Raw genomic sequence first — 11,977 nt, 5'->3', positions numbered from 1 at the left:
TAGCGCATGCGCAGTGAGTGCTGGTGCTCAGTGTCTGACGGGATGGAGGAGATGGCGGAGCGTGGTTCGGCTCGTACCGGCGCTGGGGCGGCGGCGATGGCAGAGAGCGATAGTGAGAGGAGCGACGGCGCCGCCGCCGGAGGAGAACCCGCTGCCGGAGGAGAAGCCGCCGCCGCAGCCGCATCGTCACCGCCGTGCTCCCCTTCGGTGGCCGCTGGGGGTGAGGGCGGCGGGGCGAAGCCGCTAAGCGCGGAGGAGTACGCACGGCGAGTGCACCAGTGGTTGTGGGACTCGTACTGCGGGTACCTCAGCTGGCAGAGCTGCCTGCCTGCTCTCCTCGCCGCCGCGCCCACCGTCGGTCCCTCTCGTGTCGCTGCGCCGCCGCCCCCTGCCTCCTCGCTGCCGGGGGCCGCCGCCTACTACAGCCCCTTCTACTTCTTCGCTCCTGTGCCTGCCCACACAGCCCCTGCCCCTCCAGGGCCCCGAACTGCCCCAGCCGCCGCCTCTGCTTGGCCGGGAGCGGCGGGCAGGTTGGCCCCCGTGCCCAGAGCGGCCTCCAGCAGCGCCGCCAGCACCAGCGGCGCCCCCGGGGATACGGCGCGGCCGGCAGGTGAGTGGGGGCCGGGGCCGCGTCTGCGTCGTTTCGCGTGGGGAGGAAGGGAGCGGCCGGCCTGGGCCTCAGCACCCGTGGGAAGGTCGGCCCTGGAACCCGGGTTTTCGCCGGCATCCCGGCGCGGTAGGCCTGGGAGTGGGGGCGCAGGCGTCTGTCCTCTTCCTTTCCTCCTGTCCAATGCTGTCGTCTCACCCCACCCGCGGCCCCTTCACTGCAGTTCCGGGAGACGGTGGCTGGAGAATGGGGTAGGGTGGGGGAGGTTGCAACGTTGAGGGTCGCTGCACTTCTGTGGGGTGGGGAGCTGAGAATGTCGCTGTGCCTTGTGGCAGGTGGCAGCCCCGATACCGAGTTTGAGAACTTAATCCATAAGCAGGTTTGAGAGGGTTGTCTAGAGTGTACAGCTTGTAGCTTTAGTGCTTGTAAGGTTTCTGGGGATGTAAAGGAGTTCATTCTTTCCAGTGAAACCTGTGGTCACAAGCTTGTAATCCGTCTTCTTTTATACGTAGCCTGTTTGAATGATGAAATTCAGATTTCCAGTTTTAGTAGGCTCTTGGTGCTCAAAATCATTTAATGAAATTGAAGTGCAAAAATAAAAATATGCTTATATTAAACAAGGTAGTGGCAGTACCTGAGATAAACAAAAGCCTGTTATTGCAATAAATGCTGAAGATAATGCATAGCAGTGCTTCTGTTTATAGTTTTTCCAGGGCAAGGCACGACTTGCTCTTATCACACTAGAGATTAAGTCTGGACCACAAACATTTCTTCAAGGAGCTCCTAGGTGACATTTTCTGAATGTTTGGTAGCACCTTGAATGGTAGAAACGGTGGAACAGGGCACTGCTGAAGGACATTGGAGAAAAGCCAGGTCTCCTTTCTTTCTGCAGGGCAAAGTGCAGCACTGCTGATCTGTAACGTTTTTATAAGTGCAGTGTCAGGGTGTGTGGGGAGAACATTTTTAATTTTTCTTTCTTTTGAAGCGAGTCTGGCTTCTGAACTTGCTTTTTTCATGTGGTTTTGGGCAGATGTTTAAACAAGGCTATAGCACAGAGTACTTTAATTGTGCTCTGATTCTGAGTTACAGATTGCTTATAAACAGATATTGCCAGTCGTTGAGAAAGAGAATAGAGACAACAGCTAGACTGAAATGGTTCTTGGAATTTTACCTAGTTCTTCAGCAACTAATTCCACATGTTAAAAGTAATTTAGGGCATGAATAGCACTGCATGCTACTGAACATGGTTATTCTGAATAAGTACTGTTGCAACACCTTCTTAAAGAAACTCAGTAGGTGGTACAGTGAAACAATGCAATTATAAAGAATCTTGTACTGGTGCTTTGGCTCAGGATTGCCAATGGATGTGTCTGGAACAGATAAAGTGATTACAGCTTTTCTGCTGCAGATTACTGGCTGCACAGCAGGCTCGGCAGGGCAGGTCTTAGACCTGTCCAGTGCCACTGCAGTTCACAACCCCATGTGCTTATGTAAGCTGAAATAGTGACAGCTTATGGTACTGTTGCAGGTTTTAAACTTGGATGTCAGAAAGTGGGATTGGTAATTGCCTCTTCCAGTTTGATCTGCCAGCAGGTGTGTGTCAGAGCACCAGTATTAACAGCACTCTGGGCAGTAGCAGGCTTTTTGTGGATGTTGATCGAGATTTAAGACGCTGCCTCCCTTTGCCCCTCCCTGCTTACTGCAGGAGATTATTGTTCTGCTGAAAGCAGCAAGGCAAAAAGTGTGTCCAATCCTCAGCTGCCTTGTGGCCGACTGGTGCAAACCCAACTTTATTAGTAGCTTAATGTAAAATCCGAGATGTTGAGCAGAGATAGAAGCAGGTAGTGTTGGGCTGTCCCTGCCATACAGATATTAACCCCTGGCAAAACAGTGGATTTCTGATACAAGGAACATCTCAAATCACTGCAGTGGAAATCTGCCAGAGTCTTAAGGATTCTGCCAAAGATTCTTACTGTAATGGAGCCCAGCATAATTTGAACAATTCTTTTTTCTGTCCCCACTGAGCTTCTTCCTTATTCAGTCATTGAATCTAATATATTGACCTGAAACTGTGCCACTAACTTCAACAAACTTGCTGCTTTTAACAGAGCACAAGAATGCTTTTATCTGGTGCTGTGTGCTCAAGCTGGAATGGGGAGGCTGGCTGTGCTTCCTTCTGCCTTAGTTGAAGAGTCTTTTATTAGAATTTAACTGACAACTTGGATGTGCTTCAGTAATAAGAATTGAATCCATTTTGCTATTGCATATGTAACAGTCATGCTACTTGGTAGTACTGATGCGGAGCTATAAGTGAAACAGGTATGAAATGATATATGTTAAGTATCCATTGATTTGGATATGTAACAACCAAGGCATGTTAAATAAGAACTCACTTGTACCTAATTACTGCTTGCTTATACTTACTGTATTTCAAAAGTGTCCAAGTGTCATGGGCTTTCAGCTTTGCTTGCATAGGTTGTGTGAGATCATGACTGGCAGTATCAGTCTCAGCAGTTGCACTGTGCAGGCTTGTTCTAAGTGAAGTTTGATAATGTTTTCTGAGGTTGGAGGAAGGAATGGTGAGACAGCATCAGCAACAAAAGGTTGTAACTGTGAGCTTGAGTCCATTTGCACTTGGCCAATGAAATAAAAGTGTGTTCCATTTTCTGGCTCAGGGTAGGGCAGCATGTTGTGGTTTACTATAATCAGTCTATAGGTATGTGTATGTCAGCTATGACTAATATTTTTACCTGCTCTTGTTTCTGGATCTGACTGGAGGTAGATTAGGCCGTGTTATGCTTTCAGAGAGCTGATCCTTGGTACATATGGAAGCCTTGCTGCTGAGCGATAGAGAAGTTGTGGTACATATATTTTCTTTCTTTTATCTGAATTGTCATATTTACTGAAATCTGTTCTCTACGAGGCTGTACTAAAAAGAACACAAAAGTTGATGCATCTTCAATGTACTCTGATTCTGTAGAGGGAATGGAATTTTGCCTGCAGTTCTGATTATGGGGGGAGTCAGCATTCTGAAAGTTTCATTTGAGAAAGTTCTTATAACTAAATATAAATAATTCAGATCATTTGTTATTCATGCACTTTTAGAAGTTTTCTCGACTATGAAGTGAGCTGGTGTCAGTATCTTGATTATGTTCTTGCAGTGAGGGTAATGTGACATGTTCTTTAGATTATTGTGTTAACTTAGTGCAATGAAATGTGGGTAAAGTTGACTGTTTCTGTTACAGGTCGGGAGTTCGTCATCCCCTCATTGGCACACAGGTTCATAGCGGAGATGGTGGATTTCTTTATTCTGTTCTTCATAAAGGCAACTATTGTTTTAAGTATTATGCACTTCAGTGGAATAAAGTAAGTTGAACAACTTAAAGCTTTGTTGTATATAGCTTTAAGCTCTTCATGCTCCTTGGGGTGTTATGATGTGTGTATGGGGTGCTTATGCATATGATGGCATTTAATTGTCCAAAGCTGAGGAAGAAGCACCACTGGGGTAACCTCCTTTTAAATGCTTCCTGGTTTGGGGTCAGCTGATGGAAACAAAGAATTTGTGCAGGTGTCTTCATAGGCTCACAAGCTCCTTGCCAAGGATGGGTCGGACTGACTTTTATGTGGCAACAGCGAGATTTTTAAGAAGTCCTTTAAAAATGTCAAAGAAAAAACAGACAAACATAAACTTAGCTTTGATTTTTATTTTTAACAGCCTTTAAAAATGTACTGGGATCTGCCTCGGATGGCGTTAATTTTCTTCATAGCATCTCCTGTGGTGCTGTGTTTTACATTTGGGACCAAAACAATGCTAACCCACAGCAAAAAAAAAAAATTCAGATCTTCACATCAGCTATGGATGTACTTTTAAAATACAGTCTGACTGCTTGGAATGCTACTGTGCTGTACTGACTGGACAGAAGTTGGGGCTCTTAGAGTACAATTGGGCACTGAGTGTATCAGTTACATACTAGACTGAAAGAGTCTTAATTTACATTGTTATACTAAGAGGTAAGCATTTACCTCAAAGGCTGTTTCTCTTTTATCTGCTGCTTTAACTGTAGGTATCTTATTCTGCAGCTCATTTAATTCCTCTGCTTTGGTGTAATCAAATATTTGCTGTAATCAAATATTTTTCTCTGATAAAGAGACAAGAGCTTGGTGTAGGCAGCAATTCCATTACTCACAGTTCTCTTTAGTTACCAACACCTCCAGCTCTAGCCTGACGGTTTGTATGTCCCTTCTGTTTTCAGTAGCTTGAGAATTATACAATGTGCAGTAGTGGGAAGATGGGGAGCATGTGCTTCTGTAAAGTAGTGAAAATGATGGCAAGAGAGGGAAGCTTCTTCAATTAAATTACAGTATATTCAGTATTGCTACTTTTTCCAGGGCCAATAAGTTCCTTACAAGTAACTCCAGAGAACTGTTCTCTCTGTGTGTGTGTGTTTGGTTAGGTCTTTTTTGGCTTGTGAGATATGATGTGCTTGAGCTTAGACTGAGTTGTCCTGAAAAAAAGAAGTTCTCACAGGCTCAAGATAGAGACTTCAGGCAAAGGTAGTATTGAAGGGAAATGCGGGTTGTACCACACTGTTTTATTAATTCCTTTTCTTTTTTGATCCATAAGTCTGAATAAAGAGGAAGGCAAGGAATACAAATCTAGATGGACTGGTTTGAAGTGGGACTGCACATTTTCTGTGCGAGTAGCAGTTCTCATTTAGGTGTGTGAATGAAAAGTTCTTGACTAAACACATGGTGCCAGTGTGTCCACTCTCCATATCAGATAAGAATGTTAAATCTGTGGAGTTTATCTTGTGAAAATAAGGAGTTGACTTAAAATTGACGCTTTGCATAGCTTTGTTAGGGTGAAGAACTGAAGGTTTCAGTTGCTTAAAGTTAAAAATTTCCTCTTGCATGCCAAGGTGCCTGCCTCTGGGAGAGTACGGTGAGCAGTAGACTGTTGAGAATGAGAAACGCTGATCATGTGAGGGAGGATGGGTCTCCCTTGCTTGCTTAGGGAGACTTGCAACTTCTCCCTTGCCTTTATGGAGAAGAGTGCTGCCTTCTTCCTTAAGAGTTCCTGTACGGGAAACTTGTCTGCCTCCCATTATACTGAGTTAGATGATCACACACTGAACCTCTCATTTATCTCCCAAGAAGTGTGAGAGTTCCCAGAACAATTTTGCAGCTCACTACACAGGGACATCAGTGTGCAACAGTGGGCATAAAGAATGAGCTTTTCGTAATAGGGTAGACCAAACAAACCAAGCAGCAGCTCAGGAGGGCACATAGTGTTCTGAATTTTAATGGTTTGTTTAGCATCAGGCAGGCCAAGGAGCTTTTGTTCTTTACTAATACCAAAGCTGAAGCAGTGAGTTTTAGTATTAAAGGGGTACTGTTGTTATTGCGAGAAGGATGGTTTTAAAGTTTGGTCTTGCTCTGTACAGGGACATCTCCAAATTTGCCATGCATTACATCATAGAAGAAATAGATGAAGATACGTCCATGGAAGATTTGCAGAAGATGATGGTAGTGGCTCTCATCTACAGATTATTAGTTTGCTTCTATGAGGTAAATACTCATAAGCATTAACTTCTATAATGCATAGTTGTCACTTGTGAATAAATGTTTTTTAAAAAAATCTATCCCCATTGGCCTGTAAAGTTAATTCTCTTTACAGTATTTCAGATTATGCTGAAGCTTTAGACACTCCCACAGTTTTGAGGATAACCAAGCTTGCTAGACCAATCAAAATGACTTCTCTTTTCCAGATAATCTGTATTTGGGGAGCAGGTGGAGCAACCCCAGGGAAGTTCTTGCTCGGACTGCGAGTTGTGACATGTGATACATCTGTACTTATTGCGCCCAGCCGTGTGCTTGTCATTCCATCTTCAAATGTCAGCATGACAACGTAAGTGCTCCTACCTCAGTCACATTCCTTTCAGGTTATTAGTGTGGGAAGTGTGTCATTTGGGAGGAAATATGCTGTTTCTTTGGGGCTGGTTATTGCAAGAGCTATTGTTGGATTCTGTGGTCTAAAAATAAGAGAACAATTATTCAATCACATTAATATTTTGAGGTCAGGTGCTAAAATTTTTAAACTCTGGAGGGTTGGGTTTTTTTCTTGTATTTGCTGTGCAAAGCTGAGACACTGAACTTGAAAGTTAACTACTAATACAAACAGAAAAATGAAAATAAGGCACTGAATGTTTTATTCTCATTTCAGGTCCACAATACGAGCTTTGATCAAGAATTTTTCTATTGCTTCATTTTTCCCTGCGTTCATTACACTGCTGTTTTTCCAGCATAACCGAACAGCCTATGATATTGTAGCAGGAACTATTGTGGTAAGAGTAAGAAATGGAGTAAGATGATACCAAACTATGAGATTTCCAGACTGGTTTTGAACATCCCCTCCTACCCTAGTGAACTAAGACCTACCCCAAAACTGAAGTCAAGGTGTCCATCAATCTTTTGACCAAATTAAATGGAAACTGATTCAGAAGCTAAAGAAAATGTTTTGCTCCTGAGTGATGCCAGCAGCTACCTTTAAAGTATCGGAGTTTTCATACATGCCAAAGAATTTTGAGAAAAACTATGTATTCAAGCTGGGAGTATTAACCTGTGACTGATGAGAAAGCAAGTGGCTGTATTAACTGCAGGAAGGAGCTGTTCTGTTCATCGGCCTGTCCAAAGCAGATACCTAGAAATACTCCAACTTCAAAGAAATGTTGCTCCTGCAGTTTTGGATGTTGGCAGGTAACTAGAAATTCCAAGCTGTTGCCCAAGTCATATGATAAACTCTGAGGGGAAGAGAACTGCAGTATTAGACAGCAAAACATAGTAATTGCTGTGTGCATACAGAGAGATGAGTAGTGGTTATCACATCCCTTAGTATTGCATAACAGATCATGTTCCCTTGCCTCTAAGTATTTCACCACAACATTGATGTGAAAAGATTTTTTGCATGATTGTCCCTTATTTAACATGTTGAAGCTAATAAAGAGGTGAAGTAAGAGCTGTTTTACTCTGGGAAGCATATGTTACACTGCAGTGTTAGTGAATCAGTGAGTGTAAATAATTTTGGAGCTATGAACAGATGATGCTAATGGAAGATAACTCTTGTGCTTCTATTTGCAGTGAAAGCACTGGCCTATTTCTTGCATATAATACCAAGGGAAACCACTGAGTGTGTTGCAGGAGCATGCAGAAAACATTAAGTGAAATGTGTTTATGGGTGTAAATCTCTGGAAGTACATCTACTGGTTATTTTCACTTTTTAATTCTGGCTAATTGTTTGTATATTCAGGATCACTTAAACACTGAATAAAGAAGCCTAATATTTTGCATGGTTATGTAGCTTTTGTAATCTAATTATTCTGTTATTAGTGTATTGGGAAATGAATAGAAGCAGCAGTGGTAATGTGCTATTAAAATTTGAGTAAGAGTTTGGAATTCTTCTAGAGCCTAGTTTTTGTGTGTTTCTCAGGCCTAACTTGCCACTCAGTGGCTGAAGGTTTTGCTCTACTTGGACAGTGGTTGGTTGACAACAGAAATATTTGAGAGCTTCTCTCTTGTCTTCAGGTGAAATAACTTAATCAGTAACATTTTAATATTCTGCAGCATTTAGCTCAATGAGGGGTGGTGGTCTGTGTATCTAACCTTCATTTACAATGCTGTTTCAGGACCAGATCTATTGCTTAATAGTGAAACTAATCAGGAACTATTTGTACCAAAATGCCTCATAATCATTTTGATGGTTACTGTTGGTTTACACTAATAATTTATTATCAAACAGAAAGACTTCTACTCTTAAATGTACCATTAGCATCAGAGCAGTGTTACTGACATGCATCACTGAGGTAAAAATAAATCTTAAGTAAGAAATGGCAACAAGCCGGCATGACGGAGTACCCTGCTGTAGTGGTTGGACCACCCACAGTGGTGATGATCAGCTGAAACAACTTCACCAGTACCACTCAGGCATCCTCTCAAAGAATTGCACCCCTGACTTACTTAAGCATTGATGTGACAAGTTCAGGCCTGGCACCTGGCCTCACTGAAGCTGTCAGAACTAACTGCCATCCACTCTAGGGTGAGGTTTGCCTCTCAATTCCAGAATAAACACTAGGATTGTTGTTCTGTTTACCATAGCAGTACCCTAGAAATCAGGATTCAAGATAGGGGTGAGGAAGGGAAAAAACAGCACTGGTGGCTAAAAACTTTATTGCTCCCAATTCAGGTATAAGGGAACATACCTCTTTCCCTGCAGGAAAATACCACTCCCTCCTCCCCTGATAAACTAAAAATGAGCACCTGCCCATGGAACTATGTATGTATTATGCTGTTGCAAATACTACACAAGTTGCATTGAAGATAAAACTTGTTTCTGGTTATAGGATTGAGTCCTTGGCAAGTGATGGAGCCAAGGAAAAAAATAAAATTGTAACATTTTTCTGATTTAGAAAACTGGAAATACACAATTGCTTGACTCCACAGCAGCAGCTCATGTGTCTGGTTTTAAAGTCTAGTTGCCAAATATGTTCTATTTCCAGTAGTGATTGGAATGCTACACATGAAAACAGAAGTCAGATGCCTCTTGTTAGGTGTAGTTTGTGGTTAGAAAAGTACCTCATTTTGTAACACCTGCACCTGTATCTGCATAAGTGCTGAGTGGCAAGGGGTAGAAATGCCTCAGAACACACTGAAGCCTTATGCAGGTCTTTTCAGTTCTATAGCTGTAGCAAGCAAGCTGTTCTCAACCATAATCCAAATGCTGTGGCTTAATACAAGTTCAGCTGTGGAAAACCCCCTATTTACTCACTGACAATTGGGTGTCTTTTTCCCCTCTTTAGTTAGAATAGTGGGGAATGTTGGTAATATTCACTTCTTAAAAATTAACTGCAGCCAGACAGCTGCCAAGCTTGGAGCCAACAATAAAACTCCCTCCAAACAGGAAACCTCTGACTAATTTAACATCCCTTAAAATTAGTGTCACTGTCAAAAAGCAGAGGTTGGAGAAAGCATGTGACATTGCTCAGAACAGCCAAACATCTCTGACAGTTACAGCTGCAGATGCTGTTGGAGGTAAAAACTGCCAGACAATATTTCATAGTTTTTATTGATGGCATTTATCCCATGGTTTAACATGTTAATTATACTGTAATAAACATGGCTTTAATATTAAACTTTTCCTTATTATCCAAAGTCACCACAGTCCATTTCAGTAAATATAAAAATATATACTTAATACTTTGTACAATACTGGTTTTTGGTCCAAACAAAAATGGATCAGAAAAGCCAATAAACTTACTTTAAGAATTCCCAATTTTAAAGATTTTCTAAATGGATTTAGGCAACTTTGAATAATGGGATTTACATAAAATCTGAGACAATACTAAACAAAAATGGCCGTAACACACAAAATTAAAATTTCCATTTCACAGATCTGTTATGCCAAAAAAGTACATAGAGAAACAAAATTGTATTTACACATTTCATAATAAAATAACAAAGGCGAGACAGGTGATAAAGGGCTGTAAGAATGAAAATATAGAAATAGCATATAATTATTAAATGAAGAACTACAGATCTAACAAGTCCTTAGCATGGATCATCCTTTAATCAGTCTTCCTCTATCAGAAAATTTTAGTGCACAATACACCCAAACTCACTCACTTCACACATACACCGGCACAAACTCAGCATAGAAATCATTCGTTACCAACATTCTCTACTCTATACAGCATCCCTCGCTGATATAATTACAATGTCGAGGCGTCAGTAAACGCAGATGAGCGCACATAGTGGTGCAGATGAAGAGGTATTGTACAAGCCATTCACTGTGCAGGCTCTACTCACGGCTACAGCCAGACCATGCCGAGTCAGTGAAAGAAGGAACTTGCTGGAGTCTAAAATAGTTTTGCTCGAGAACGGCCCCGTTGCCAACTCTATTCATTACCAAGAAAAAAAACCTAACTGGGGAGAGGGATGGGAAGGAAAGGGCAGCAGAGTTCTATATTCCTCTAGGCAGATCTCTCTTCTGCTAACCCAGCATGAGGTACGATCCCAACAACTGAACAATGCAGGGTAGTAACTGCTTCGGAACTTGCTTTACCAATTGGGCGGTTATTTTCTACGTCTAACTGCAGTCTTTATCTTCCGACCAGGAACTGAAGATCCGGAGGCAGAGAAAATGTTTTTCGCGTTACTCCTATCAAAAGAAATTAGTAGTTCAGAGTTTAGGACAGTGCAGCTGAAAACTCAGTAGCAGCACTGAGCAGATATTCCTGAACAACCGTTTCATAGTCTTGTCTCCCTTGTTAGCAGCTGGCAATAAATGGCTTATGATGAACAGGAAGAGGAGGGTTCCAAAAACCAAAGCCAACTAGAATCTCTTACTCAGAAGGTAAGTAGCAGCATAAGGGCTAGATACAGACTTTATACCTTTCAACAACAAGACAGTTATGCATATGTTGCTGCATGTGTAGCATTTCTGACTGCTGAGCTCTTTTCAAGATAGCACTGCTTAGTGAGCCAGTCATGCTACTATGAGGAAGGATGCCTAGCTTGGTCTCAGACTCCAGGGTTCATCTGAACACCTCATGATTTACAGCAGCAGAGGCTGAACACTGGCCACCATTATCACCCACAGCTCAAGTGTAATTGTGATACAGTCTCTTACCCCAATGTGAAAGTTGGAGGCTGGTTGAATGAAACTCCTAATGAGCCAGAAGGCTGTGCCGGTGCTGCTGGTGCAGGAGGATTCGCACAAAAAGTAAATACTCCTGGGTTACTTGGGAAGTTGAAATTAGAAGTATTACTTCCAAACTGGAATACAGAACCTGGAAGAAGGGGTGGAAGCAGAAGTGAGAAACGAAGTTGAAATGGGAATTTGTCTTTTCCAGCAAAATCCTCACTTCCTGCTATCTTGAATCAATTTTTACAGGTTGCTCCCAGTGACATAGCTGGGGCAGGGGGTGCTCTACAAATACCCCCCATCACCACAGGAACAGCACATAGAAGAATTCATCCACTTCAATAGAAAATCGTAAAGTGATTCTTAAAGTAACATTGCTAGCAGACTGATTGCTAACTTCTTTACGACCGTTACGTTTAGACCCCTGCATACCGAAGCTTGTTTATAAAGTCTTAAATCATAGCGTGGAGTCGTGTAGATTTATATTTAAGTAAACTTTCTTGTGTTCATGCAGTCCATGTTGGGACTCCATTTAACGTGTTAACACAGCAGCTCATCTTAAAAAAATACCCATGAGATTCCTATCATCAAAGTAACTGATAAGCAACACCAGAGAATCCAGGGAGATTTTTATCTTTCAACAGCTACCTGATAAAAGGAAGACCAAGTGAGAG

At 42.3% G+C, this 11,977-nt stretch overlaps 2 protein-coding genes across 5 annotated transcripts in view; one reads left to right on the top strand and one right to left on the bottom strand.

Moving 5' to 3' along the window:
* On the top strand, window positions 1-8,057 carry FAM8A1 (family with sequence similarity 8 member A1). Of its 2 annotated transcripts, XR_004550279.1 has the most exons (6): window positions 1-610; window positions 3,853-3,973; window positions 6,052-6,175; window positions 6,376-6,515; window positions 6,831-7,363; window positions 7,745-8,057. XR_004550279.1 is itself a non-coding variant. In XM_034069346.1 (5 exons), exons 1-5 carry the CDS (start codon window positions 7-9, stop codon window positions 6,976-6,978), a joined length of 1,137 nt encoding a protein of 378 aa, XP_033925237.1. In that variant the 5' UTR covers window positions 1-6; the 3' UTR covers window positions 6,979-8,057. The 2 variants fall into 2 exon arrangements, 1 of the variants encoding a protein (XP_033925237.1); XM_034069346.1 differs by having other exon boundaries at window positions 6,831-8,057.
* A 1,649-nt stretch (window positions 8,058-9,706) lies between these two features.
* The window catches only part of NUP153 (nucleoporin 153), a 43,728-nt gene continuing 41,457 nt past the window's right edge, over window positions 9,707-11,977 (bottom strand). For all 3 annotated transcript variants that reach the window (XM_031049734.2, XM_031049735.2, XM_013129254.3), the window contains exons 21-22: window positions 11,289-11,448; window positions 9,707-10,817 (exon numbers count right to left, since the gene is read on the bottom strand). In XM_031049734.2, the coding sequence (XP_030905594.2) occupies window positions 10,733-10,817; window positions 11,289-11,448 (245 nt within the window). In that variant the 3' untranslated portion in view covers window positions 9,707-10,732. The remainder of the gene's footprint in view (window positions 10,818-11,288; window positions 11,449-11,977) is intronic.

This window comes from Melopsittacus undulatus, chromosome 1 (genome assembly GCF_012275295.1).
Source record: "Melopsittacus undulatus isolate bMelUnd1 chromosome 1, bMelUnd1.mat.Z, whole genome shotgun sequence".
NCBI lineage: Eukaryota > Metazoa > Chordata > Aves > Psittaciformes > Psittaculidae > Melopsittacus > Melopsittacus undulatus.
Note: the sequence above shows the minus strand (reverse complement) of the source record. Positions and strands in the feature narration are given on the sequence as shown.

What these genes read in the sequence shown, in the direction of transcription:
- FAM8A1 (XM_034069346.1), top strand. Translation starts at nt 7, where the DNA reads ATGCGCAGTGAGTGCTGGTGCTCAGTGTCTGACGGGATGGAGGAGATG. An exon ending in ATGCACTTCAGTGGAATAAA is followed by an intron (nt 3,974 to 6,051) that starts GTAAGTTGAACA and finishes TGCTCTGTACAG; the next exon opens with GGACATCTCCAAATTTGCCA. An exon ending in TATTAGTTTGCTTCTATGAG is followed by an intron (nt 6,176 to 6,375) that starts GTAAATACTCAT and finishes TCTCTTTTCCAG; the next exon opens with ATAATCTGTATTTGGGGAGC.